Source organism: Poecilia latipinna, unplaced genomic scaffold (genome assembly GCF_001443285.1).
Source record: "Poecilia latipinna isolate Pla-1442-1.1 unplaced genomic scaffold, P_latipinna-1.0 Scaffold365, whole genome shotgun sequence".
Taxonomy (NCBI): Eukaryota; Metazoa; Chordata; class Actinopteri; order Cyprinodontiformes; family Poeciliidae; genus Poecilia; species Poecilia latipinna.
In genome coordinates this window covers 269,909-297,363 of record NW_015112981.1, presented here as the reverse complement: position 1 = coordinate 297,363, position 27,455 = coordinate 269,909, and the positions used below count along the sequence as shown (strand labels likewise).

The 27,455-nt window shown below is 40.1% G+C and overlaps 5 protein-coding genes across 8 annotated transcripts; 4 read left to right on the top strand and 1 right to left on the bottom strand.

Moving 5' to 3' along the window:
* Window positions 1-139: 139 nt before the first annotated feature.
* On the top strand, window positions 140-10,415 carry nek9 (NIMA related kinase 9). Its single transcript, XM_015036366.1, has 23 exons — window positions 140-865; window positions 1,952-2,129; window positions 2,206-2,261; window positions 2,353-2,423; window positions 3,671-3,776; window positions 3,917-4,048; window positions 4,145-4,255; window positions 4,361-4,425; window positions 4,502-4,552; window positions 4,639-4,831; window positions 4,922-5,066; window positions 5,163-5,363; window positions 5,952-5,998; window positions 6,098-6,259; window positions 6,342-6,450; window positions 6,529-6,690; window positions 6,815-6,982; window positions 7,074-7,127; window positions 7,209-7,393; window positions 7,699-7,845; window positions 7,980-8,075; window positions 8,161-8,214; window positions 8,972-10,415. The coding sequence occupies exons 1-23, from the start codon at window positions 680-682 to the stop codon at window positions 9,152-9,154; spliced, it is 2,862 nt and encodes a 953-aa protein (XP_014891852.1). The 5' UTR covers window positions 140-679; the 3' UTR covers window positions 9,155-10,415.
* Window positions 10,416-10,648: 233 nt separating this feature from the next.
* Window positions 10,649-13,400, bottom strand: zc2hc1c (zinc finger, C2HC-type containing 1C). The gene is made up of 3 exons (XM_015036367.1): window positions 13,139-13,400; window positions 11,564-12,809; window positions 10,649-10,865 (listed from the first exon to the last, which is right to left on the bottom strand). Exons 1-2 carry the CDS (start codon window positions 13,168-13,170, stop codon window positions 11,606-11,608), a joined length of 1,236 nt encoding a protein of 411 aa, XP_014891853.1. The 5' UTR covers window positions 13,171-13,400; the 3' UTR covers window positions 10,649-10,865; window positions 11,564-11,605.
* Window positions 13,401-14,094: 694 nt separating this feature from the next.
* acyp1 (acylphosphatase 1, erythrocyte (common) type) lies at window positions 14,095-16,108 on the top strand. Its single transcript, XM_015036365.1, has 3 exons — window positions 14,095-14,263; window positions 14,357-14,444; window positions 15,794-16,108. The coding sequence occupies exons 2-3, from the start codon at window positions 14,364-14,366 to the stop codon at window positions 16,007-16,009; spliced, it is 297 nt and encodes a 98-aa protein (XP_014891851.1). The 5' UTR covers window positions 14,095-14,263; window positions 14,357-14,363; the 3' UTR covers window positions 16,010-16,108.
* Window positions 16,109-16,441: 333 nt separating this feature from the next.
* mlh3 (mutL homolog 3 (E. coli)) lies at window positions 16,442-24,601 on the top strand. Of its 3 annotated transcripts, XM_015036359.1 has the most exons (13): window positions 16,442-19,588; window positions 19,720-19,821; window positions 20,684-20,763; window positions 20,899-21,003; window positions 21,084-21,168; window positions 21,256-21,324; window positions 21,579-21,687; window positions 21,956-22,115; window positions 22,215-22,238; window positions 22,343-22,421; window positions 22,521-22,672; window positions 22,774-22,851; window positions 24,523-24,601. In XM_015036359.1, exons 1-12 carry the CDS (start codon window positions 17,170-17,172, stop codon window positions 22,843-22,845), a joined length of 3,456 nt encoding a protein of 1,151 aa, XP_014891845.1. In that variant the 5' UTR covers window positions 16,442-17,169; the 3' UTR covers window positions 22,846-22,851; window positions 24,523-24,601. The 3 variants fall into 3 exon arrangements, with proteins under 3 accessions (XP_014891845.1, XP_014891844.1, XP_014891846.1); XM_015036358.1 differs by lacking the exon at window positions 24,523-24,601 and having other exon boundaries at window positions 22,774-22,963; XM_015036360.1 differs by lacking the exons at window positions 19,720-19,821; window positions 24,523-24,601 and having other exon boundaries at window positions 22,774-22,963.
* Window positions 23,234-27,364, top strand: fosaa (v-fos FBJ murine osteosarcoma viral oncogene homolog Aa). Of its 2 annotated transcripts, none has more exons than XM_015036363.1 (4): window positions 23,234-24,642; window positions 25,278-25,505; window positions 25,838-25,945; window positions 26,041-27,364. In XM_015036363.1, exons 1-4 carry the CDS (start codon window positions 24,505-24,507, stop codon window positions 26,710-26,712), a joined length of 1,146 nt encoding a protein of 381 aa, XP_014891849.1. In that variant the 5' UTR covers window positions 23,234-24,504; the 3' UTR covers window positions 26,713-27,364. The 2 variants fall into 2 exon arrangements, with proteins under 2 accessions (XP_014891849.1, XP_014891850.1); XM_015036364.1 differs by lacking the exon at window positions 23,234-24,642 and adding an exon at window positions 24,668-25,189.
* The last annotated feature ends 91 nt before the right edge of the window (window positions 27,365-27,455 follow it).

The window sequence follows — 27,455 nt, the reverse complement described above, 5'->3', positions numbered from 1 at the left end:
GATTCATTTTCTGATCACAAAAAATAAAAATACTCAAATGCAGGCTTTAAAAAAAAATGTAATGAACTATAGTTTCCGGTATTGTGCTTTGGGAAGTGACGCAGTAGTTGCCCAAGATAACTCTGTTTCCTAAGATAATCTTTACTCAATTTCCCTTCGACGTTTGAAGCTGACATGTAAAGTATGCTTCCTAGAGTAGAATAACAATCCATTGGCAGCTTTAAAAAGTGTTAATTTCAGCTGAAGGTTGCCTTTGTTGCTAACAGATTAGCAAAAATCAAGCTAACCGCTAGAACAGAAGCTAAACTTAACCGGAAGTTATCTCTTGTTACTTTCACAGTAAAATACTGCATAACGCATTTAAAGTTGGAAGACTTTATTTTGGAAATTGAATGAAAAGTTGACTGAGCGTCTTCACCATAATGTGTTGTACTTGATGTTTGTGTAACTAATGTAGTTGCACTCATTTGGCTGCGATATCTATTTGTGGCTGTGTGTGCTACATGCGACTTGCAGGAATCTGGTCGTGTTTTTTGGTCTAGCAGCTTTTTCTTGTGGTCGAAAAGGGCTAATATGGTACATGCCTGCGCACTTATGAGTATTTCATGAAGTGTTGTCGTTAGGCCTTGTCTGGTTATTTCCACCCCTCTGTCTGTGGTTAACAAATCCCCCAGTAGAAATGTCTCTGGAGGACTATGAGAGACATTTCGACTCGCTGAACTCGGATTTAGGCGGCGGGTCTGTGGTCAGCGAGCGATCAGCTTCAGGCACATTTAATGGCGAGGAGGAGAAACTGCATTACATTCCTATCAGGATCCTCGGAAAGGGGGCGTTTGGTGAAGCTACTCTGTACAGAAGAACAGAGGTAAGTAGGTTAAAGCTAATTCACACCAGTATGTTGTTCGCAGAGTCTTTCTGAAGTACTTTTTCCTTTAACATGTTTTCACATGTTGACAATTTACAGACACAACTTTAATGCTCTTTATTGGAGTTTTTGTGCATAATTGGTACATAATTGTGAGTTGGAAGGAAGGAACAAATGGTTCTCAATACCTTAGTAATTAAATATCTGATCACATGGTGTTCCTCTGAATCAGGGGGTTAAAATACTAAACAACCTGATAAAGAAGTCTGGTTCTGTTTTGGGGACTACTCAGATTATTGTGAAAGAAGAATACTTCATAATATCAAGAAAATTAGAGAAAACGCTGAGGATCCTCTTCATGATACCGATATACAATAAAATTCAGCCTGTAATAGTTACAGACCACTACAAGAAATCCTTCCTGCCAATAGCATCTACAATAACTCTGTGTGGAAAATTGTACAATATGAATTACAGCAGCATTTGTATTCTCTCTGGGATTACAGTATTTTTGAAATGAATTTGCAGTCTACTCCCATTTCTCTGATACACTTAAATGCAAGTCATTGCAACAATTTGTCTTGAGAAGACACCTGACTAATAGAGTTCACATCCCTCTATTTTAATCTCAGTTTAAATTCTGCCTTTCTGTGAGGATGTCAGTGGCATGTTGAACATTAACAAGGACAAGACAATCAGCAATCCAAGGCTTAAGCATATAAATGAGCACTGTTCATCATATAATATGAAAATGGAAAATCATTTTGGTTTACTGAGATATTAAATCCCATGCCAAACTTTCCGCATGAAGTCTGCATGTTCTCTCTGTGCATTTGTGCGTTCTCTCCAACTACTCCAGCTTCTTCCCACAGTCCAAAAACGACTCTGCTAGTTTAATTAGTCTATCTAAAATGTCCTTTAGGTGTGTGTAAATATTATTATAATATTTTATTTTTTTGTGTGTAGTCATCAGACGCTTTAGAGTTATATCCTCTCATGTTTCTTTTTAGTCTTATTCTCCACTCTTTGATTAACAATTACCTGCATTTGTTTCAGCCGTTTTCTTGTACTGTGTTTTGTTTGCAGGACAACTCCTTAGTTGTGTGGAAGGAAGTGGACCTGAACTCGCTCTCGGAAAAGACGCGCCGAGATGTCATGAATGAAATAAGCATCCTCTCCATGCTGGAGCACAACAACATCATAGCGTACTTCAATCACTTCATGGATAAAAACACTCTGCTGATCGAGATGGAGTACTGCAATGGTAAGACAATAAAGTTTCATGGTTCGTTCTGTGACTTGGTTTAAAAAGAGAGTCCTAAAGAGCTGTGTCCTCGCAGGAGGAAATCTGAATGACAAAATCATCCAGCAGAGAGGAAAGCTTTTCTCCGAAGAGGTGCAGGATCATCTTTTTTTGTTTGTTTGTTTGTTCATTTCAAAGACAGATATTTGTGATTATGTTATTAATCTCCTTAATGTTTCTGTAGATTGTTATATGGTACTTGTACCAAATCACCTCAGCAGTGGCCTACATTCACAAGGCTGGGGTCATACACAGGTGAGATGTTATTGTTATTGAGAGGATCTTGCAGGCCATGTGTTTGCTTGAAACACTTCAGGTCAGTGCCTTGCAAAATTATTATTTCTCAAAGATTTTCACATCCTGTCTTGTTTCAAAACCAATTTGCAATGTACTGCAGTGGGGTTTCATCTGCTAGACTGACACAAAATTGCACAGTTTATTTTCAGTGGCCAATGTCTTTGTTTCTAAAGTGATTTTATAAATAAAGGTGGATTGGAAGTTATTCCTGACATTATGTTGTACGGCTAGCTTTGTTTTTGTGCATAGGCTGATTGATTCCCTCTTGTTTTGATTGAAACCTAATCTTATAACATTGTGCATCTTTCTCATATTTTCATTTTTCTTTCTTCTTTTTTTTTTTTTGCTGTCTGCATCACATTAAATTTAAAAGAAGCATCCCCAGCAACCACAATAACCGCCCCCGTGGGAAAAACAATTCGGCGGTTGGACAGTCTGAAATTGTATAATGTAAACAAAGAATTGAGACAAGAGAAATTGACTCAAATCTTGTTCAGTGTGATGTGCAAAGTCTGCTTCCTGTCTTTCTGCGTTCTGCCTTGGAACCAAAAAGTCACGTTTTTGTTTTTCCACATTCTTCGAGAAGCACAAATAGCAGTGAACTGCAAAAACTCTTCATGTAGCTTTTTTTCAACAACGGTAATAGTTCTGTTGATATATTATTGCACCTGAGCTATGAAGCATTGCACCTCTTCTAGAGTTACTTTAAACCAGTTTTCTGCTTCTCTCTTTCATGCTTTTCTTTCCTGGCCTGCACGGCCGTGTTTTTGTAGTTTTGAAAATGTACCAGACCGTTTCAGTTTTTATATGATAGATTAAACAGTGCTCAGTTAGATCTGAAAAGTTTGAGATGTTGTTTTATAATATCACAGTGTTTAAAACATCTCCCAAATCCCCTACTAAATTTATAAGGATATTAAATTACACAAAGGTGTAAAGTGGATTCCACTCACCTAATTGGTGATTTCTATAGAGATATTCACAGGGGACTGAATACAAATGGTAATAATATTTTTCAGGTTTTTATTTCTAACACTTTTAAAAGACATTACCTTCTTGTAAGTAATGTACTACTTTGCGTTGGTCTGTTCCATAAAATCCGAATAAAAATACCTTTAAGTTTGTGGTTGTGATGCGACAAAATGTTAAAAAAGTATTTTCACAAATGACAGATGTACATTAATTTGGTCTGTTTTTTCTTTTAGAGACATCAAAACTCTGAATATCTTCCTAACAAAAACCAACCTCATGAAACTGGGAGATTATGGCCTTGCAAAGAAGCTAGACTCTGAGTTTTCAATGGCAGAGACAGTGAGTCCCTCTCAATCCTCAAAATATTTGTGCAGCTTAATTTCTGTGTTGTACCTTCTCAGTTTATCTCTGGCATTATTAAAACAAACACTCTATGATGTCTTAAGATAACTCTGTCTCCTTCTTCCCGCTGTCTGCAGTGTGTGGGAACTCCTTATTACATGTCACCTGAACTGTGCCAGGGTGCAAAGTACAACTTCAAGTCAGACATTTGGGCCACGGGTTGTGTCCTTTTTGAAGTCTTGACTCTTAGAAAGACATTTGATGCCACGGTGGGTTTTATTGGTTGATTGTGACTTGTTGGATTTTATGCATGGAATTAACTTCCTGCTATAATAATTGTCTCTTTTCTTTTTGTGTCTAAATAGAACCCTTTAAACCTCTGTGTTAAAATCGTCCAAGGAAACTGGACTATGGATGTGAACACAGATTGTTACACCAGTGCGTTGATCCAGTTAGTGTATGAGTGCCTCAATCAAGTGAGTCAGGGGAATAATCAGTCTTATTGTGAATCACCTCTAGTAATAAACAGTCTTGGGTAAAAATAGTGCCCCTTTGATAAGCATGTGATGTTTGTGTTGCAGGATCCTGCAAAGAGGCCAACAGCTGATGAAATCCTGGACCAGCCTTTCATCTCCTGCCTCCGACAGTAAGACCATTTATGAGTCGTAAATTAACCTGCCTGCAAATACGAATCCTTCCCTGAATATTTGTCTTTCTGTTAGGGAGCTTGACGACCGAGTTGTTATGCTGAATTTGGCAATGAAGAAACCAAAGTGAGTTAACGTACAGTGTGTGAAATGTTCCAGAAGCCTCACTGTCATTATTTAAGTCCTGTGTTGTAATTCCGTTGCTTTCCAAGGCTGAGCACAGTGAGTGAAACTCCTGTTGCCGTCGTGACGACACGCTCACGGGAGGTTTATTACTGGGGAGGAGGGAAATTCACCCCCCAGAAGCTCGACTCGTTCAAAGCTGGCAGCAGCCCCCAACACGTGTGTGCAGGAGAGAATCATTTTGCAGTGGTGACTGTGGAAAAGGAGCTGTACACATGGGCTGTAAGTACCAGTTGTTTACCGGAAAGCAGATATTGTAATGTTTGTCTTCTTTTTTTTTTATTATTTTAAAGCAACTTTTTGCTTTCTTAGGATGTGCAAGGAGGAGCTAAGATGGTGGGCCAGCTGGGGCACGGGGACCAGGCGTCGTACCGGCAGCCGAAGAGGGTGGAGAAGCTCCAGGGGAAGGCTATCCGGCAGGTCGCATGTGGGGCCGACTTCACTGCCTGTGTAACGGGTGGGTTAGAAATGCATTCAAAACTCACCGAAACATGTTTCGGCTGCTGCTCTGTAAGATGTTCCATTAAAAGAAATTCTGCTTCTTCTTGTGCAGACGAAGATCAGCTGTACATGTTCGGGTCAGATTATTACGGCTGCATTGGTGTCGATCGTGAGATGGGCAATGAAATTTTGGAGCCGGTGCTTCTGGTGTTTTTCGAGGAGTGCCGTGTGCGCCAGGTTTCCTGTGGAGACAACCACGTTGTGGTGCTGACCCAGAACGGCAGCATCTACTCGTGGGGCTGTGGAGAGTACGGTACGTAGTGTGTTGCTCTGACGATACAGCAGGTACCACCCTTCACGTTGTAGCTCAACAGAAAGTAAAAGGACAAAATGTCCAGTTCTCAGTTTGCCACGACACATGTAGAGGACTCGGCAGACAAAAAGAAGAGAGGGTGATCTGGTCTTTTTCGCCCACGTGCAAAATGTTATGTGTGGCAGGAAACCTCAAACTGCTTTCTTCTTTCCTGCGTGTTAGAGTCAAAATTCTTTGCAGATAATTTGTCTAATTTGGTTGTTTAGGTTACTATTTTTTGTGTCTGTGCAAATTTAATTCAGCATTAATTTGCTTAAGACCGCCTTAGTGCAGTTGAATGTTGTTACTTGTTGCAACAGTAGGGCTTGGTTGATTTGGCGAGTCAGGAGTTGGGATAGCAAGCATTGATCAGAGTTTCTCAGCTTTGTGTGATCAACAAGAGTTCCTGTAATTGGGAAAGGTGAAGTGATGAGGTTGGGACAAAATTCCCTTCATTGTGCTATCGTTACATTCGATTGGCTTATTGTAGTAAAGCATTTTAAAAAGCGTCAAGTACCATGCGCTTATGTCTCTGGTTTGCTGCCGCAGGGCGTCTTGGCCTTGAGTGTGAGGATGATTTCTCCTCTCCGATGAAAGTAAGACTCCCGTCTGTGTTTTAAATATTTCCCAGTGAAAAGAATTAGTGTTTGTATCTCTTACCATCTGAGGTCATGTGCACTGTTTTCTTCTTTTAGGTGGAAGTTCCTAGAGGTGCCAGCATTTCCTCAGTGTCATGTGGCAGCGATGGCACCTTCTTTCTAACTGAGATGGGCAAAGTGTTGGCATGTGGAAACAATGATTTTAACAAGCTGGGGTTGAACCAGGGCATCTCTGGTATCAAAAACCACTCAGGAGAGGTAATGGGTTGTACCTGTAACTCTGTAGCAATAAGCTCAAGATGTGTTCATGAACTTTCTTTCTTTTGTCGTTACTTCTTAGGCTTACCAGGGCATACCATACATCACCACTCTAACCTTGGTCAAACAGCTGGCCCGCTTCAAAATCCAAGTCATAACTCCTGGGAAGACCCATACAGCTGCTATTGATGGTCCGGCAGATGCCCAAACGTGGAATATCTTACACTTTTAAACAGTTGTTTTACTATTTATTCACTCTGGCTTTGCAGAACGAGGTCGTCTGATCACTTTTGGTTGCAACAAGTATGGGCAGCTAGGTGTGAAAGACTTCAAGCGGCACCAAGGTGTCCAGGTCCTTCTTGGACCATTTGGAGGGAAGAGTGTAAGCAAAGTGTCTTGTGGAGATGGATTCACCATCGCAGCCACTGAAGGTAAAAACATTCTCCTGTACAAAATATGGTAGCTGTCATCTGTTAAGGTTTTATGTCAAACCTTGTGACCTTGCATCAGATTATTGGGTCATCAGGTATGTCTCACTGCTTTTTTCCTTTGCAGACAGCCAGATCTTTGCATGGGGAAATGCAGGAAATGGGAGACTTGGAATGCCTGCAGATAAAGGATTTGGTTCTGAGGTTTGTCCTGCCATGCCGAGGCCAATATTTGGTTCCCTTCACCATGTACCTGACCTCTCCTGCCGTGGCTGGCATACCATTATCATAATGGGTAAGTTATTAGAAACGCATTGAAAACACTTCTCTGACAAAAGTAATCAGAGCAGAAGAATTATTTCTTCTTTTTTTTTTCTATTCTCTAGAAAAAGTGCTCAACTCGAAAACCATCCGTTCAAACAGCAGTGGAATATCAATCGGTATGCCTTTTAGTCAGCATCAACAGAAATGGTGATCTTTGGATCGGCCTAATGGCTCTGTATGATTGTGTCTACATTAAGGGCTCGGTCAGGAGGCGTCAACGTCAATGGAGGACCTGGACGTAGAGCCTGGATTGGAAACAGAATGTCGTGACGGTAGTCTTGGGGGAACTCGAGAAGTAAACACAGAGGACCTCCTGGAAGCACCAATGATGACATTTGGAAACCAAACCGGGGACAGTTCTTGTCCTCTGTGGCTTAGAAAGGTTTGCTATAGAGCAGCACCAGTCACATGACATCTTTCAGATATTTTTTTTTCTAGCCTTAATGCTAACAGTCGTCATTTATTCATTGTATTACATGCATGGTCATATAATACTACAATCGGGCAGTTATGAAGCAGGGTTGTACTTGTAAAACAAAAGGATAAAATGTTTTACATTTCAAACTGTCTGGTGTTCCCAGTCTCACACGGAATATTGTCTTATATCAACAGCAATTTTTTTCTACTTTCCAGTTTGTACAAGACTTATTAAAAAAATAAAAGCTGTATGTGGTTCTTGCCCAATAGGAACTTGAGGATGCAGAGTTTATCCCAATGCCAGATGAGTCTGAACAGTCTGATCAAGGCCAACTCGCCTCCTTTTCCAAAAGCGTAACTCAGCCATATGAAGAGCTGAAGGAGCTCAAGGCAGCAGCAGAAGCTGTTACCAATGAGGTAGGATCAGTGGTAAAAATAAACCCTCCTGTTTTTTTTATTTTTTTTTAATTTAAATAAAATCATGATCTGTTTGTTCAAAATTCTGCTTTTGTGACGGTTCAAAACTGAAGACTTATTTTCTGGCCCTGCAGACAAGACGAATGAGCTACGACAAAGTAAAATGTTTGGATGGGGGCACAAATGGAGAATATGGTGCCTGCTGCAAAGCCAGCAGTGAGGTGGCTCAGGTATAAGATTCACTCACTCATCAGTGCAAGTCATGATCTTTTAATTCACCCCAGAGTATCAATGACAATTCAACACATTTTACAGCTGAAAGAAACACTCGCCCATCAAGAGAAGAGGATTGAGGCACTTGAGAAACAGGTCTTTTTTTTTTTTTTCCTCCATCACAATTTTTACAAGCTACGGTTGCATCTAAATGAAATATATTGTCAAAATTCATAATTGTTTGTGTTTTCTAAACAAATTATGGGGGAACATTTTAAATAGATAAATAAAAATAATCCAAATTCACAACTAAAGCCTCCTTTCACAAACTACTGCAGTTAAAATTATTCAAACTCAGCGGAGAACACATTTGCAAATCAGATTTGCAAATCTGTTTTGCAAATGTCACACTCCTGATGCAATCTAAGGCTTTATTAGTTTCAGGTGTGTTTGACATGGAATACCGCAAATATCTGGACTGCCATATTTCTAGCATCGTTTCATTGCATGCTAGAAATACGGCAAAGACAAAAAAAAAGTCACTAACTGCTTGGACAAACATGACAAATCATAAAACACTAGCAGAAACATAGTATTCAACTATTGGTGGATAGTTTGCTAGCTTAAAGGTAAAGGAACATTTTTTACATCTCGAGATGGCAGAGAGCTGAAGATCACTACGACGGTGCGCTCTAGTAGAGCATGAAGATGCTTAGCATGAGGAGGTTGAATTCCCAGAATTGATTACTTATCAAAAGTTGCATTTTACATTCAAATTGTGTAATATTAGTTCTCCTTGAGCTACTTTAATAGTTCTTGTTTGATTTGCATTTGCTTCCCGCTACTAGTTCATGTATTGTGGAAAATAAACCTAACAATATTGAAGTCCAGTTGTATATTTTTGCCCTTTCAGATCAAGGAGCAGCAGAAGGAAAATGAACGGCTTTGGGCAGCAATCAATCGCTCCACGCTGCAGGAAAAAGAGCGAGACAGAAACGGAAACCGTCGTTCCGAACCAATGTCGAGCAAAGGAGGGAGCGGGAGAAGATCTGGATTCACAAATCACGGCGGCAGATCAGCTGGAGCCAGCGTGTGAGGTTAAAACCAGACGTATGATGATACAGTTTTACATGATGTAATGTGTATTACATGCACACCTGTTTTCTCCGGGGTGTATTGATCCAGCTCGTTTCGGCAGACTGAAGTGTTGGCTGGATTCAACATGAACCACCAAAGCTTAATATCTGTGAGACAATCTGACGACAGGGTTGTCAGGCGGTCTGGACGTCAGCTCTGCCTCTGAACAGTTTCTGCACCGAGTCTTCAGTTAGTTGGGACTCAAATATTTGTGTGTGTTCACATAATGGTGAAGACCAACTCCTGCAACTGTTTGCTAACGGATCCCACGCGAGAAGGTGGGCAGCTTGTGTGAACACAGGACTTTCTTATAAATCACATATTTTCACTGTGTGGATTATCTTCAGCCTCTTTAAATATATATATTTAACATCTTGCCTTTCACAGTTAGAGATATATGTTACTTCAAAAACTTGCATGTTCTGTTTAAAAAAAAAAAAAGAATTGTGTGAAAACACAAAACTACTGATTTATTTTTGTAACACATTTATGCCTCTTGAGATCTTCTTAAATTCAGCATGTGTCTTGTTTACTTTGGGAGTTCTGAACACTTGAACAGTTTCTCTGAGCTTTATTACATGTGGTCCTTGTAACATTTATTTTACACCTGACCCTGCTAGAAGTTTTCCTTTGTTGCTTTTCAAGGCTATTTTTCTTGTGTACTTTCTGAATATGTATTGTACCTTTTTCTGCATCATTTATAAAAGAACTGTTTTGTTGGGTTCTGAATGTTTGATTTGATTATATTTGGGGAAGTTTAGGTTTGCTTTTGACATGTATGTACAGTAGGTCCACCCTCCATTTCCTCTGGAGATGGAGGATTTTCATCCGTTCGCAGGTGATTCCTCAGATCTTTTGGGATCACCGTCTTGATGTAGATTGAATCATTTTACCATCTAGACTTGTTTTTTTTAATATTATTTTCTCTTCTTTTAAACAGCTGGCAGTACTGCTTTGTTTAGTACAATATTGTCCTAATAATACAAAGGACAGTGTATTTTGTACTTTTCTACCTAATTTTACTCTATTTCTACAGCAGATCTGTAGAATTTTTCAATTCAATAAATGCATTTTTTTCTTATTGTTTGTGTTTACTTTGAGCACTTTATCTCGTATCCTTTTCAATTTCTAAGGGAATATTTTGTTATGAAACTCATGACCAGGACTGTTTCTTTGAATTCAAAGTTAATAAAACCCAACTCGTGGGGGTGTGAGCTGTCTGCAGTGTACACTTGTGATATAGCTGGTGCAGTAAACTGCAGCAACCCAACGAATTTGGAAAGTTTGCAGATATCACAACACTGTGCCTTTGGTGAGATGTTTTATTTGGCCGTTTTAGCCTTTAATGTTCTGACTATTATTGCTTCTGTCCACTTATATTTCATCATGACTCTGTTTCTTTTGTTTTGTGTACAAGCCAGAAATAAACAAATAAATTTAAAAAAAAAAAAGCTGCCTAAAACGGTTAAAATTTATTTTTGTACATTAATTTTTTTTTCGAAGAAAATTTGCAATCTCGCCCTAGTAGTAGAGAGGGGTCATTTGATGGCAGGAAATCTGAAGGTCCATGTTTTATTTGGGTCATCTTGGCCTTTAATTTCCAGCTTGGAGTTGACCCCTGCAGAGGTCACACATCTTTCCTTGTGATATTGTAATTTCTTCCTCATAACCTGAAAAAAAACCCATCTTTTTAAGTGCCAGTTACAGTATTTACATTAAACATTTGCAATCATATTTGGACTGCAAACTCAGCTATATGAATGTTGATCAAACCCAATGACATAATGCTGTTTTAATTAGACTCCTCCAGTCCTTCAACCTTGGGTGTTGAAGGGAATGCTGATTTTTAGCAAGATTGACCAATATTCCAGTCCTTTTTTCTGCTTATTCCATGAGAGACACTTCACTCTACGGCATGTATCTACCTAACCCATGTCCTATATTCATCTGTGTAGTGGCTCTTTGCTTCAAAATCCCCCTTAAACTCTTGAATTATCTGAGACACTGAATTCTGAGTTTTCATCATCTGTAAGCGATAACCATCAAAATTACAATAAATAATGGTTTGAAACAGATGTCACTCTATGTGCAACAATTCTTCATATGAGTTTAATTTACTGAAGTTTGACAAAAACAAACATTTTCGTGATACATTTCTTTAGATGCCCCTGTATATAATGACATTTAATTGCTTGAACTAATTCCGTACATAGAATACGATTTAAACTGAGTGAAATTATTGAAACAGAGATTGCCCTGTAATTAAAAACCTTCAACTTTTAAAAGTATGCTGGAATTGGTATTAGAAATTTCTTGATCACCAGAGGATTTTTACCCTGGTACCTCAAAAGATGCATCATTGGCTTACCTCTGAACTTTTGCTTCTGGGGTGAGTTTTCCAGTACTCCCCTTATTTTATTCCTTTCTTCCTATAAGCAGATGTGTTATAAACTGGACGAGATCTTTTCAGCTTTGAACAGATCCTGGTATGTGTCTCCAGCCGTTCACTTCTGAACATCCTGTTGCAGGTTTTGCAGGGAAGAAACTTCAAGGTGTCATTGACCATAAAAGTCTCTGTGAGATCTGCCGGTTGCTGATCGTTGCTTCTTTGAGATGAGTTAGAAACCAGTAGTGGAGCTGATTCTGTAGACAGTTCTCTTTCTTCTCTTCTTTGGGTTTCTGTGGCCGTTCTATGAACAGGTTTAGGAATACTCGTCTGGTGTATGTTCTGCTTATCACCTGAACCATTGGGACTCTTATGAAGAATCTTTTTGTATTTCTTCTCTCTCATCCAAGTTGTGTTGCCCAGAGAAGGCTGGTTTTGTTCATTGTGTTTTTCATCTACTTCTTCCCACATTTTGTAATGTTTTTCACCTACAGTTTTTCCTCTTATGGGCTCTTTTGCATGCAGGGTTACACTTTTCATTTTTTGGTTAATGACTTCCCCTCTGGCCTCCTGTACTTCATATGTGTTTCTCATTTGATCTCCAGTCCTGGGATTTTCTTTATTTCTTGATCTGGTAAAGTTTCCATGCCGGTCTGCTTCTTCTATGTCAATAAAGTGAGATATCTTGGATTTTTGAGGTTTTTCCTGTTTGCTTTCTTCACTGTGTTGCCTCTCAAATCTGCTCTTGAACACATCACCTGTTTGTGTGTTTCCACCGTCATACTGGATTGATTTCCTTATTGTTTGCTCTACCTTCCCCAGCTTCTCCAGCAGTATTCGCTCTTTGGCATAAATTTCTCCATCCATCTCCAGCTCTCCACTGGGCATTCTTTGGGAGGTTTTCCTTGATCCTCTGATATTTCTGATGACATCAGAATGATATTTTTGAGGCAAAAAATTGCTCCTTTCCTGTGTTGAAATACACATTTTCTCAAAATCATCCAAACCAAGAGGGACTTGTTTCTTAGGTGCTCGTCTGTGGATTATAGCCTTGTTTGGAAATGGGTGGTCCACTCCATCTGCTTTCTTCTTAGAGACAAAATCACAGTGTACATCTCCAGAGCTGCACTGCTTTTGAAAGTCATATTGTCTTGTGAAATTCATCCTGTGTTCATCGCTGTTGAGCATCTTGTTCTTGATAATTCCCACTAGATGTTTCTGTAAATATCTGCAAAAATATAGGAATCAGATAAGATTACAAAAGATGATGTTATCTACTTGACTTTTTACACCTTAAACATTTTTGTAATTTCTCATGTTACAATCACACGTCAGTATATCTTATTGGGAATCAATCCAATTCAAGAAATACTTTCTTAATCTCAGAGGGAAATTATATGTTATATCTTATATTACACAATTTTCTTCAAAGAGGAGTTGTTGACGTTGATGGTTGTGGGTAGGAAGGCTCTCCTGTAGCTCTTTGTATTACAACAATTCTGAAACGCCTCTGACTGAAGTCACTGTGGTTGTATAATAGGGTTCTCCATAACTTACTTGATTTTGTGAAGAACCCTTCTTTGCACCATTGTCTCCAGTCGTTCCACAGTATAGTTCCACTGGCAGATTTTTTCACTTAAAGTAAGAAAGATGTCTTGCTATGAGTGAAACAAATTGCCAGTGGAACTTGTACTTTTTTAAAATCTATATTGAAGAATTGTTGATTCAAAACATGCTTATAGTTCTTGGTGAAAAGTAATTTATAAGTTAGTACTGTCATTTTTCAGTGATATTTGCACGAGAACCGGCCCAAAAATACTTGGTAAGATTTTGTGTTTTTGCAGTATATATTCTGCTTTGTGTTGGCCCATCATATGAAATACCAGTAAGACTGATATTTGTGGTTGTACAGGGACAAAAAGTGACAGTTAAACACTTTTGCAAGACTTTTTCAACACTAGTGCTCAGCTTCACTTTAAGTCCACTTGTTGTTCCTCATAAGATCCAAAATTAGCTGTTATGAGAAATTTCAACTTTGCATCATTATACATGTAATTACCAGTTTAAAGACAGTATGATAAAATCTAAAGTGTCAAAGTAAGGTACAATATTTATTATGAAATAAATAATGAATTATTTAAAAAAGCAAACTGAAATACAACTTTCAAAAGAGAACTGAAAGAAAATACGTCAGAGTTTATAGATAAAAAATAGAAAGGCATAAACAATATGGATAAACAAAACCATTGAAACAGATGTGTTGGGACTGTTCATCTTCGGACGGACATTATTTTCGTATTAATGCGATGTCAAATTGAGAAGAGTAATCTATTTACTTACCAGTAAAAAAAAGACGTCGGTAAGATATATTTCAATGTAAGAACGTGGTATAAATAGGAGATGTCTCCGCTTTTTGCGTCTTCATCATAGCATAAAAATCAACCTCCTTCAACGTTTACATTTGTTGCCTAGAAACCAAGCGTGTCTCTGATTGGTCCTTAAAAAAACGTCACTTCCCGAAATGGAGACCTGTATGTTTAAAATCGAGATCATTCCATACACTGCGGTTGTTTCAACGTTTATCAACGTTTGTTTTATTTAACTAAATTGTTGGACCGAGTCCCATCTTCATCCTGGACAGATAAATCTGGCAGAAATAGAAACAAGCTGTGAAAACAGAAGGTAATCATGCTAGCCTAGCTTGGTGTAGATTGAAATTGCCCACCATGTTGATGTATTTCTCTCATTCATAACGACTCATTTTCTTCTTCATAGGTCCGTTATGTCTGGTGAAGGCTTAATTTCGGTGGATTATGAAATTTTTGGCAAGGTGCAAGGAGTATTTTTTCGAAAATACACACAAGTGAGTTTAATATTGATGGGGGCTCGTTTGATTTTGTTTTGACTAAGATCAAAACCTAAAATCACGATGACTGTTAGCCGTTCAGTCTTCTGTTTGTATTCCTTACATGGGTTTTGATTAACGCCACTACTCTTCATCTCAGGTAATTGTGATAGACCTGCTTGTGAAGGGTTAGTTTTTGACTTCTGCTTAGTTAGATATCGAAAACACACACACAGACACAAACCTATGTTGCAGTACCTCTGCAGAAACCTCTGAAAAATATGGTGCGTTCATACCAAACGCGTTTTGAGCGTCAGGCGCGTCTGGTTTACAATCAAAGTCAATGCGGAGGCGCGTCGAGGGCCGATGTGGAGCGTCTATCGCGACGTGATTTGAACTGTTTTGAGCGTTTGACGCCTCTAACGTGCCGTCGACGCACCTCCACATAGACTTTGAATGTAAACCAGAAGCGCGTGTAGAACAAAATGTCAATCGTCTGCATTCAAAGTCCACACAGTGTCGAACTTGAAGCGTCGGACGCGTTTTTGCCGGGCGTAACACGTTTGGTGTGAACGCACCATTAGGATAGGAGATGCAAACCAATCAAATATTTTGCCAGTAAAGGGGGACTAGTGTAACTACTGACAATAAAATAACCAAAAACCACTCTAAATTAAACTGATTTACCCAAACCAAAAATGCACACCAAATTTGTACTCATTAAAGTATTCAAATGGGATGAAAGTACCTACTTTGCTATTAATTCTTCAGTGCAAATTTTTTGACAGATCAGAAAGTCTCAACAAGTCTCCTGAATAACGGGGAACATCAAGGGCCAAGATACCCTGTCGTTGGGCAGTCCAAATCTGCCCAATGGATGAGTCTTCCTCAAAGCGTTTTGAAGGTTGACTGGTTTGTTGTCCCATACCTCGTCTGATAAGCTAACATAGCCTGAATAGACTTGCATCTGTAGTTCCAGACTGAGAAAACACAAATGCAAAGTTTTCAGGTTAGCAAACACTTGCAACAAGGATCAAATCTTGTCACACAATTGCTAAACTGATGGTGTTAATGAAAGTTATATGAGACTATCAAGAATAATGTTGCTCACTCCATCCTTCCTTACAGCATATTACGCCTTTTTAAACCAGATCTCAAAAACAGAATGGCCATCCAAGTAGACATCTTGAATGACCCATTTAATTTGACATCCCTGAGGAAAAAATATCTGGTTACAGTGTAAAGTCCTCCTATTATGGCACAACACCGTACTTTATGTAATATTCTAACTGCTTGCTCAGCTGTTGCACTGCTTTGCTCATCTATTTATTCCATCTTATACCATATTCTCTTTAATGACTGTCCAGGCTGAAGGGACAAAGCTTGGCCTAGTTGGATGGGTCCAAAACACAGAAGCAGGAACCGTGAAGGGGCAGCTACAAGGTCCATGCAGCGTGGTGGAAAAAATGCAAGAGTGGTTGAAACTGACAGGGAGCCCCAAGTCCCACATCACCAAGGCCGAGTTCAAGAACAAGAAAACTATTGAGAGCCTAGAGCACTCCTCTTTCAGAATAATCAAATGAAATCAGCTATTCGTTGTCTTTAATATTAATATTTATGCTATTAACTATTTTTTTAGCTGGTTGTATTTAAAGCACTAAAGTAAAAATGTATGCATTGTATGTTTGAACTCCTAAATTTGATCAGATCATATAATTTATTTCAAAATGCCTTGAACATGTTTCTCATAGTTAGAACAGCATTGTTCTGAGAAGATAACTTGTTGGAGGGGATTTTTAGCAGAACTGGTTGGTGATAGAAATATGCTTGAGGTAGAGAGAAACTGATTTATATTACCCTGTTGTGTTTGCCTTCTAAATTAAAATTTGTGGTTATTTGCTGCAAGTGTCATAGTAGAAGAAAGCATTTTAGTCGGAATGGCGTTGCCTTCTTTTTGCATCAATAAAAAGTGTTTATATGTGTGTATTATATTACCCTGACCCTGTCAGAGTTCTTTCAGCTAGGGAAGTGCACAAAAAGTACACATTATTGTGATTAGTATTAAAAAAATTAACTGAACTATAAATAAACAGTATAATATTGTAGAATTGTTGGTGAGAAGCATCCTCAACAATTGGTGATTAAGCAAATATTTGGCATGTTTATTTTTAATTGATTTTAATTCATTAGTTTATTGTCAAATGTTCAAAAGAAGCACCTTTGCCTGCCATATCTTCGTTGTGTTAAAACAGAGCACTCACACAACTCAACCGAACCTAACACGCTTGTAGCTCCACGAATTATACTTTTTGCTGAACAAAGTGCCACACACAATATGGCGGCGACGATCCCGTTTTCTCCCAAAGCTTCAAGGGAAGTTGATTCCGCTTTGTGATTGGTTGACGCACGGACGCTAAACTCAGGCCATTTTACAACGAGCCAAAAGGTGGCGGTATTCGTTTCAGCTGTTAGCAGGAAACTGTTAAAAGTAACGTCTTTTTTGTGCTACGTTGACTGAATACGGCAGACAAGGTATTTTCACTGTTGTTTAAATTTTTATTTCAGTTTATTTCCTTTATTAAGTCGCTCAAACTCTGATTTTTTAAAAATGTATTTTATTGAAATATTTAGAACGAGTTTGCTTGGTTGCAACGGTTAACTTTAAAAACCCCGACTGCCTCTCGTCTCGAGTTTGTGAAGTAAAGAGCCAGAAATATAAAGAAAAGTAAAACGAAGGAGCATAATGATAAGGTGTTTGCCAGCGGAGGTTCGGGGGAAACTTCGCTCCGGTGTGGCCATCCCGTCCCTCCAGCAGTGCGTGGAGGAGCTCGTTTTAAATAGCATCGATGCTGGAGCCACCTGTGTGGGGGTCAGGATGGACATGGAGGCGTTTAAAGTCCAGGTGATCGACAATGGATCTGGGATGACTGCTGAGGACATGGAGCGAGTGGGAACCAGATACCACACAAGTAAATGCAGCAGTATTGAAGACCTAGAGAACCTGAAATGTTATGGCTTCAGAGGAGAAGCGTTGGCGAGCATAGTTTCTTTAGCTACGCTTGTTGAAATCTCCTCCCGGACCAGACTGTCAGTGAAAACTCATGTTAAACTGTTCAAGGACGGACAGGGCATGGACGTCTTCGAAGCAGAGGCGGCTCGACCCTCCGCAGGAACGACTGTCATCATCTGCAACTTCTTCCACAACATGCCAGTCCGGAGGAAGAGAGTGGATGCAGTCCTGGAGGTTGAGAGGATCAGACAAAGAGTGGAGGCTGTGTCCCTGATGCATCCTTCTGTGTCCTTCACCCTGAAGAATGACTGCACAGGGGCCATGATGGTGCAGCTTCCCAAAGCCAGAGACACCTACCATCGCTTTGTTCAGATACACAACCTGGCTCGGGCAGAGAAACTGGGAGAGATCAGCCACACACACAAGCAGTTTGAGGTGACTGGCTACCTAGGCAAAGAGGGACACTACAACAACAGCCTGCAGTATCTGTATGTGAACGACAGGCTTCTGCTGAAAACACGGATCCACAAGCTGCTAAACTGTCTCCTCCGCAGGCTGAGCAGCTCAAACCAGAAGCACGACAGCCCAGACGGGACATCTGTGACCCGGAGTCCAAAGCTTAAGCGAAACCAGGATCAATATGGAGTCTACATCATCAATATAAAATGTTCTTACTCTGAGTATGATATTTGTCTTGAGCCAGCAAAAACTCTGGTGGAGTTCAAAGACTGGGATCGGGTTTTGCTTTGCGTAGAAGAAGCAGTGAAGGCTTTTCTGAGGAGGGAGAACTTGGTCTCTCTCTTTTCTCAAGAGGACTTGGACTGTGTGTCCCCTAAGGTTTTTAGTACTGAAAGAACAGATCAAAAAATGGAAACTGAGACAGCTGGCCAAGGAGCTGTTGGCACTTCCACGCTGGACTGCGGTGTTGGAACGAAACTGGCATCTAATTTTGTTCATCGTAGGAGAGCAGATGACAGCGTTTGCCTAGAGTCAGACCTGATTGAGAGCAGAGCTGATGAAGCTCAACGATATGAACAGATGGAGATTGCTTTCAGTGAATATAAGGAGACACCACAACGTGATCTGGAGCCTGCATCAACTGATATAAACAAAGGCGAGCAAGCATTCTCCGAAGCCCCTGACAATTTAGACAAAGAAAAGAGACAAGATTGTGCAGAGGAAGAAACCCAGCAGAGCACTAGTGATTCACATTTACCCACCAGCCAAATTCCAATGTCTCAGCTCGATTTGAACTTTAATAAACAAATATGGCAGCGTCCTGGCAGAAAGATTAGATTGTCTGACCCATATGTTCACCAAAGTCTCTCGATTCAAGATGTATCTCACGGTAACAAGCCTTTGTTTCAGGTTCAAGATTTGGGGCAGAATTGTAAGGAGAAATTAACTGCATCAAAACGTAAAATAACACTTGAATCAAATCGAGACGTTGCTGCTATCGTCCCCTCAAAGATTCACAGAGTTATTCCTGTTGAGAAGTTAGCAACATTCAAGCAACCTGGATCGCTTGATAAGTTTAGACAAACATGCAGTAAGTCTGTTAAGATGAAATTTCAGCATCCTCAGCCACAGAATGACACTCATGTATTCCAGACGTCAATGTTTGCTAAAAATCCTCACAGTTTGTCTGCTTTTGAAGAAAATAATCAAGATCAAGTTTCAGACTCTCGAGAAGAAGGGATAGCACAGACCATCTCTCTAAACCTAGCAACACTCACAGCTAATCACAGGAAAAGTAAAATATCTTTGGCAGCTAAACTTTGTCATTTAAAACAGCATATGACAGAAGATGAAGAACCCTTGCAGCACACTCATAGGGATATTTCAGAGGACAAAAACAGTCTCACTTTATCTACAGATGACGCGCAGTACAGGATCAGCAGTCAGAATCCACAGAACCACAAAGTTCCTGTTGACCCTCCATCGGACAGCAGTTGTAAACAACTGGCTGGTGATGAGGGTGACTCGAGGTGTAATGACTGGCTCCATCATTACGATGCATCTGTCGGAAAAACTGTTTATATCAACAAAAAGACTGGGCTCAGCAGATACGAGGAGCCGGCTTCAGAGGAAACACAAGTACCTTGTACATCTGATGTCTCCAACATGGCTGTTAGTGTCATCTCTGAGATGGGTGAGTTACTTCTCTGTTATATTTTAGCAACTGGTGTACATGTATAAAAGGAGAAAGTAAGAATTCTTCATTAATTTATTGTAAAAAGTTATTTTGTGTTGCCTTCTGTTTCCCTGTTGCTTAAATTGTAGGTGTGGAATACATGTGTTACCCATTTCAGCTGGATTTAGTGTTGCCTTTCCTGCCTAAATCCGGGCAAGGAAGAGTGATTAGCTCAGGGACTGACTGTAGAGGTACTTCACAGACAGATTAATCACTGTTCGAGGAGGAGGTGTTGTCACAACTGTTCATACCTTTTACATTTTTTCACATTTTGTCATATTACAACCCTGGTGTACTTTATCTGGATTTTATCTGATAGACCAACTCAAAATGGTGCAGAAGCAGCAGGAAAAAATTTGTGGTTTGCAGAGTTTTACCAGTAAAAATGGGAGAATAGTGGGTATTTGTATTTAGCCCCAGATTACTCTGATACCCCCAAGTAAAATCCAGTGCAACCCCTTAATCTTAAAGCAGAGTTATGTTATGAAACAATATCCCAAGCTATAATAACTTAAAAAAACAGGGGAAGGGGAAAGGCATGTCCTCAGCAGCAGTAGGAAAGCTCGTCAGAATTCACAGGAAAATTAATGGTGCTAAATATAGAAAAATCCAGAAAAAAGGTAACTGCTTTAGCTTGAGATGGAAGTTCACATTTCAGCAGAAAAATGTTTCAGTGGGCTTGTTGAGCTCAAGGCATAACCATGTATTAGAATGGCCCGGTCAAAGTCCAGACTTCTCAAAATCCAGAATCAATGGCAAGAGCTGAAATTACTGTTAACAGACACTCGTCATACAATCTGACTGATCTTGAGCTATTTTTAGCCAGATGCCTCAAAAGACTTGCAGCTGTGATTTCGTTAAAAAGCGCATCTCCAAATTACTGACTGAGCGATGAATGCTGTTTTTTTTTATTCATAAATTATTTTAAAACCATGCTTTATCTACTAGGTGTTGGTCTATTAATAAAATCCTATTAGTTTGTGCTCTGATTTGTGGCTGTGAGAGCAGGAATGTGGCTCATGATGTTACAGTTTGTGTTCCCTGTCCCTACAGACGATGCCGATCAGAGCGCCAACTCTCTTTCTGCATTGTACTCTAAATGGAAAAATCCAGTGTTTGTCCGCCCACCTACAGTAAGCAAAGCTTGAAGTTTAAGACGTTTGTGGTGATGTTCAAATGTTTAGCTGCTTCCTGCCACTCCAAGGATGCCATAATAAAACTTTTAATACATTTTATATCTGTTTGTGAACCTGTGTTTTGACTATCAGGTTGGTGTGGATATATCCAGTGGACAAGCTGATGGACTAGCTGTGAAGATCCATAACATCCTCTTTCCGTACCGCTTTTCTAAGAATATGATCCACTCAATGAAGGTGAACTTATTCTTTTGCAACGTTCATGTTTGTTTTATTTGCATTTTATGAAATTAAAATAATTCTTATTTATCCTATAGGTTGTTAATCAAGTGGATAAAAAGTTTCTTGCCTGCCTCATTAATGCAAGAGAAGGAGGTTCAACAGCGCAGACTGAAAGTGAAGGTATCAATTTTAAACTTTTTACCACCTCTTGGTTTTGTGACACAGTTTCAAAATAGTGTAATTTTTTTTCCTCTTTTAAAATCACAGGAAATCTTCTGGTGTTGGTGGATCAACATGCAGCACATGAGAGAGTTCGACTTGAAAATTTAGTTGCAGGTAAAAAAAAGGCGGGGAAAAAAAGGTGGACAGCGTTAAATCCTGCTTATCCACCTGATGTCAGGATCAGGAAAGCTGTGTAATAACTATCCATCCATCCATCCATCCATTTTCTGAACACCCTTGTCCCTCAGTGGGGTCGGGAGGGGTGCTGGTGCCTATCTCCAGCTAACGTTCCGGGCGAGAGGCGGGGTACATCCTGGACAGGGCGCCAGTCTGCCGCAGAGTGTAATAACTAAATATTTTTAATTTAGATTCATATGAAGATGACCCAGATGCCAGCGGGAAGAAACGTCTTTGTTCATCAACCATTTTACCACCTTTGGGGATCAACGTGACAGAAGAGGAGCTCAGGCTGCTTAGGTGCTCTTTCCATGTTTGTGGCTTTCTAAACCAACCACTGAAGATTTTATGATATTATAGCCACACAATTCAACGTATTTTAAACCTGTATACATTTCAAAACATTTTAGTAATAAAAAATGTTAAATGCGTTTCACTATGTGCTTTTGTATTCACTCCTTTGTTTATTCTAAATGGAAGAATAATATAGCAACTGGTGTTTTTACTGATGGGAGTACACTGCTTAAATCTTCACCCCCTTTGATGGTTTTGTTTGGTTTTCTCGAAGGTCTTCTCAGCCACAGTGGAGGAATCTGGGCCTTGAAGTTACTTTCTCAAAGACAGGAGCTCCGCAGGTGTTTGTGGGAAAGGTACCACTGTGCTTCATGGAGAAAGAGAGTAATGAGCTCAGGCGGGGCAGACCATCTGTCATCAAGCCAGTTGTTGAGGTAAAAGATCAGATTCAAGGTGGTTTATAATAATAAGATCAATAAATATGAGTTTTAATGTTCTGTTTGTCAACCTCAGTGCTTTTTTTCTCAACTCAGGAGTATCTTCGAGAGCAGACTGAGGTAAAATGACATTGTTTTTGGATACCTCTTGTACAGCATTGAATTTTTTTTTTATTAATACCCTTAATGAATATTCCGTTTTTTCTTCTGTTGTCCTTTTTAAGTTGCTCCGTCTAACAGGCAGAGTTGGAGGAACTTTGCCCCTTACTGTTTTGAAAGTACTTGCCTCACTGGCATGCCATGGTAAAAAAAAAATACAATTATCACTGTTTTCTTGCCTTGTGTTTTTTTTTTCCAATGAGTCTGAAGTATTTTATCCTAATGCCTGAATCTGCTGAAAAGGTGCCATCAAGTTTAATGACACTCTGAGCCGGGACGAGTGCCGCAGCCTGGTCGCATCCTTGTCTTCGTGCCAGCTGCCCTTCCAGTGCGCCCACGGCCGTCCCTCCATTGTTCCGCTAGTAGACATCCTTCATCTGGACAAGGACCAGAAGGTACCAGAAAGCATCAATAAATCCTTATAAAAGCAATCTGTGGTTTAATCAGTTATACAGCACTGAATTCTGATTGTGCTTATGCGTTTTTGTTCCTGTAGGATTTCCAGAAACCCAACCTGCAGAAGCTAAGAAGAATGTATAGAGCATGGGAGCTGTATGGAAATAAATAAAAAAAGGTGTGCTTTAAACGTGTAGTTTACTGCAAATATAAAAGCTGTAATGAAGTTTAAACTTGATACACGATAAAGTAATAAGTTCTATAGGTAAGACTGTTTGACAACTACATGGCATGGTATTCAGCCACTAATGCATTATTTCCAGAAGTCAAAAAAATGAGCAAGACAAAGATTTAAAGGTTGGTCTCCACCAGCTTGGGACATCTAGAGATAGAAATTTAGCCTGTTCTTTGCTAAACGATTTAAGCAAGTCTTTCGCCTTGGATTGTACAATGTTCAAAACTTTGGATATTGCTCTTTAACTTGAACTTCCCTTGTGGTGGGGAAGTTCAAGTTTTTTTCAAGTTCAAGAGTTTAACTTTAGGGTTTAACTTTAGAGCTGAGGAGCTCTTTTTCTGAACAGCTGCTTTTGTGCTGAGATTCAATTACACACGATGGCTTTTATTTACTAATTAACTGACTTCTGATTTTATGGATCGGTATCAGAGTAAAGGGGTGAATACAAATGCATGCATGCCACACTTTTAAGACATACTTTGTGTTGGCTTATCACTCAACTTCCCAAGACCTATAGTGAAGTTAGTAGTTGTACTGTGACAAAATGTGGTCTGAATAGTTTGTGCAAATCACTACCATTGTGCAAAACTTGTGATGAGGAGGAAAAAAAAAAAAAAAAAAGCTCCAATCGTTTTCAATGTCCGAGTGGAAAAGTCCTTGAGATTTTCGTGGCTGAGGCATCTGGCCCCAGAGTTTAGAGATGCAGATGTTCAGGTGGGAGGAAAGGATGTTGCTGCTCCAAGAGATTCTCCACTTCTAAATCCTCCTCCTCAGTTCCGGGTCATGTCACATGACTTCACAGCCCCCTCTCCCCCACACAAAAAGTCTAAGGTCCCTGCTAGATTGGATCGGTAATTTGGACAAAGTGGGCATGACGCTTTGCTGATAGGCGGTCAGGGGTAAAAAGGTGTCTGGGATTGGTAGAGTCGGTCTGTCCTTAACACCGATCTCATCTATTGTTTTCATTTTATCTGCGATGTAAACAAGACATTGCATTTAAAAAAAAAAAAATTCTTAAAAGTATGTACTATTTTAGAAAGACGAAAGAGGCGACACAGAATCGTGTAATTTTATCGATGACGTGCATGATTTCTGCCGCTAAGAAATGAATATATATTTTTGGAAAATTGTGCAAAAGTACATCATCTGGCTGCATCTGATCCACTCGGTCTCTGCAAAACATGCAATTAAATGAATGCACGCACCCTTCACTGCGTGGGAATTATTGGTGGAATCACGTCTCTAACTGCATATGGCCGATATTATAATTATTTTCGCAATGAATTCGCATTTGCCTTTGCCGTCTGCTAAATGTCACAGTGATGCTCCTTTTTTTCCCGAGCATGTAGGCCTGTGTGTTTGAGTCCGCCTCTCCCCCCTCCCCTCGATGGTACAGTCCTGGTTCATTCATAAAATTCTAGCAGGGCTTAATAGGAGGGGCTTGCATTCAAGTCATCCAGTTACCAGGTATATACCTGGAGAAAAGACACGCTCTCTGCCCAGCGGAAGTTCTATATATACATTTATATATATATGTATATTTGTCATTGAGCAGGACTCGTGTTGTTGTGTTTTATTTTTTGTTTATTCACTCTGATGTATAAAAACAACCAGACGCCTGATATGGATGCAGTCTCTCCAACCTTGCGGACAGTCTCTCCTGTCGGGACGCTCTGCCAGAAGACGCCAGAAGAGGCGAGCTCTCCAGCGTCTTCCTCGGAGAGCGGAGCCAAGGTATGAATGGCTTTGTTGATCATGTACATCACTGTTTTATAGCGGCAGGAGGAGGAGGAGGAGGCGCTTTTACAAGCATATAAAACCGATTTTAATGAGATCCACATAAAAAAAAAAAAAACAGAAAAACAAAACAAGCAGCGGCGCGCTGATGCTTAATTTTTTTTTTTAATCTTCGAGATGGTGGTTGGGGAGGGGAGGTGATTGATGGGATTTTTAATTAATTTGGATGCGCTAAAAAAAAATTTCAGCAGTATATTTTTGACGCATTGATGGAAACGGATCCATGTGCCGAAGATGATTCGGCTGTATATGGCGCGTTGTTGTTGTGGTTCCGACGTCCTGGGACCAATTGTGAGCGTGTCGATGCAGCGGTTCATTGAGAAAAAAAATAAATCCATTCAGGAGACTCCTCAGCAGCTCTGCGTCAGTGTTGACGTCAGGAACAATGATAAAGTCAAATATTGATCCGGAGAAGGCTATTTCTGGTGAGGGATATGTCAAAACAATACAACATCCAGGGCACCCTGTGTCTTCTGATCATATTGTAGGTTTTATTGGTGACAATAAGATAATTTAAAAAAAAAGAGAGAGAAGAGACATCAGTAATCCTTTGTCAATTTCATGTTTTTCAGGAGGTCAGCCAGGATATGAGTGCTCAGGACAATCCATTTGTTCCAACAGTTACAGCAATATCCTCCACCCCAGATTTCCAGTGGATGGTCCAGCCTACGATTATTACATCTGTCTCCCCGTCTCTGGGCAGCAAGCAAGCCAATGAACCGCAAAGTTCTCACCAGGCAACACCCAAAGCAGGCGGGAGCAAGGGAAAAAATGCTGCCAGAAAGGGGAAAACGGAGCAGGTGAGAGTAGCTCAGATTAAGCCAATCTGCAGTCCAACAGAGAGAGGCAGAAATGTGAATTATACATGATGATGAGTTCCTTGTGCTCATCAGTGCTGTTGTGTGCGCACTCCTCGACAGCTGTGTGCCTTCCTTAGGATGTCAATTTAAATTCAGGTCACAGCAAGTCTGCAACAATGATCTATTTTTAGACGCATTGCAGCGAAACATGCTTTCGCCCATTTTTCTTTGCTTTTTTTTTTTTTTTTTTCCCCACCACAGCTTTAACTGAGAATGGATGGAGTGGATGAGGAGATGCAGGCAGTAACTGAATCATTTCTTTCCTTCCCCAGCTGTCTCCAGAGGAGGAGGAAAAGAAGCGGATAAGACGGGAGAGGAATAAAATGGCTGCAGCAAAGTGTCGCAACAGACGGAGGGAGCTCACAGATACGCTGCAAGCTGTAAGTAAACAGTGAGGCATTTACTCAGCTGTCATTTGCACTTACTGCTGCGCGTTTGTCCACGTGGATGATTTTGGATGTCGATCTTTCTGAAGGAGACTGACAAGCTGGAGGAGGAAAAAGCAGCCCTGGAGACAGAAATAGCCAACCTGCTCAAAGAGAAAGAGCGCCTCGAGTTCATCCTCGCCACACATAAATCAGTATGCCAGATCCCAGAGGAGCTGGAGTCCATTTTACAGGCTTCGGTGAGTTCCCCAGAGCTGCCGCCCAGTCCGGATGAGGACAGGCTTCAGGATGAAGGCATCCAGGAAGCTCCTTCACTCCAGGACATGGACATCCCCAGTGATCCGTCCACAGCCATCTCTGGGAACTCCAATATCTTGCTGTGTGCCAACGCTGAAATCAACATCTCTGATCTGGAGCCCTCCCTGGACATTAAGGAGGGGCTACTAGACAATATCCTACCCAGTCTGGAGGACAGGATCCCCATGGAGACGGCTCGATCAGTGCCAGACATAGACCTGAGCAGCTCCCTCGGCGTCTCGGACTGGGAGACCCTGTATAAGTCTGTCTCCTGTGACCTGGAGCCTCTCAGCACTCCGGTGGTGACCTCCACCCCCACCTGCAGCAGCTACCTGTCTGTGTTCACGTTTGCGTGTCCCGAGCTGGACTCTCTCGCGGAGGAGGAACTGGACGGCCTTAAAGGTGGTCTGAGCAAGGCTGAATCCGTTGATATTCTGAACTCGCCAACGCTTCTCGCCTTATAATCCACGGAGAGGGAAGAGATCTGCCTGATCTGTTTTTTTTTTTTTGTTTGTTTGTTTTTTTGGTTTGCAGGTACCTGACTTTAAAATGAAATCAACAACATATGCCCAGATATGCTGTAACTGTTCAAGGAATACCTAAATGAATTGTCTTGTGTTTGACTGAGTATGTAACTTTGTCCTGATACTTAGCCAACAGAGTGATGTAGCTAAAAGCATGGCTGTTAATTCAACAAGAGGGACTGACGATTTGGTTTCAAAAACGCATGCAGAGAAAATCCAAATAATTTTCAAAGCTTATCTATAGGTATTCATGATCTGTTAATAGATCTAAAGTGTACTGTGCAATTTGATGTATCTGTATGGTGTTTTTTGTGCCAAAAGTGTATTGATCGCTGTATGCATTTACATATTCATCCATACCTCAATGTCATCAGCTGTGCTTTGACCTCATCGTTGAAATGTTGAAAGTTTTCCATGAAAACATCCAGTGCTATACACTATATTAATATATACATATATATTATATCTATTGAGATGTAACTTTTATTTATTTTTTTACCTTTCAGATTTTGACTTATTTGTCAACATTTAAAAAAGAGAGAGCATTGATTGCTTATCTATGCTGCTGACTAATAATAATAAATCTATGTTTCCAATGGTGTTCGTTGATGTTGAGAATTTTTTTATCAATAATTTTGACCTTTGTTTTTCAGAAAGAATTGGGCTTAAATTTTACATGAATC

Bases quoted from the DNA above. Each gene is read 5' to 3' on its own strand.
- zc2hc1c (XM_015036367.1), bottom strand. From the start codon at position 13,170: ATGGTGCAAAGAAGGGTTCTTCACAAAATCAA. The intron at 12,810-13,138 runs GTAAGTTATGGA...ATATTTTTGCAG, and splicing joins AGGGTTCTTCACAAAATCAA to ATATTTACAGAAACATCTAG.
- mlh3 (XM_015036359.1), top strand. From the start codon at position 17,170: ATGATAAGGTGTTTGCCAGCGGAGGTTCGGGGGAAACTTCGCTCCGGT. The intron at 19,822-20,683 runs GTACTTCACAGA...CTGTCCCTACAG, and splicing joins CTCAGGGACTGACTGTAGAG to ACGATGCCGATCAGAGCGCC. The intron at 22,422-22,520 runs GTAAAAAAAAAA...TCTGCTGAAAAG, and splicing joins TGCCTCACTGGCATGCCATG to GTGCCATCAAGTTTAATGAC.
- nek9 (XM_015036366.1), top strand. From the start codon at position 680: ATGTCTCTGGAGGACTATGAGAGACATTTCGACTCGCTGAACTCGGAT. The intron at 2,130-2,205 runs GTAAGACAATAA...GTGTCCTCGCAG, and splicing joins CGAGATGGAGTACTGCAATG to GAGGAAATCTGAATGACAAA. The intron at 6,983-7,073 runs GTAAGTTATTAG...TCTATTCTCTAG, and splicing joins GCATACCATTATCATAATGG to AAAAAGTGCTCAACTCGAAA.
- fosaa (XM_015036363.1), top strand. From the start codon at position 24,505: ATGTATAAAAACAACCAGACGCCTGATATGGATGCAGTCTCTCCAACC. The intron at 25,506-25,837 runs GTGAGAGTAGCT...TTCCTTCCCCAG, and splicing joins GAAAGGGGAAAACGGAGCAG to CTGTCTCCAGAGGAGGAGGA. The intron at 25,946-26,040 runs GTAAGTAAACAG...ATCTTTCTGAAG, and splicing joins TCACAGATACGCTGCAAGCT to GAGACTGACAAGCTGGAGGA.
- acyp1 (XM_015036365.1), top strand. From the start codon at position 14,364: ATGTCTGGTGAAGGCTTAATTTCGGTGGATTATGAAATTTTTGGCAAG. The intron at 14,445-15,793 runs GTGAGTTTAATA...ATGACTGTCCAG, and splicing joins TTTTTCGAAAATACACACAA to GCTGAAGGGACAAAGCTTGG.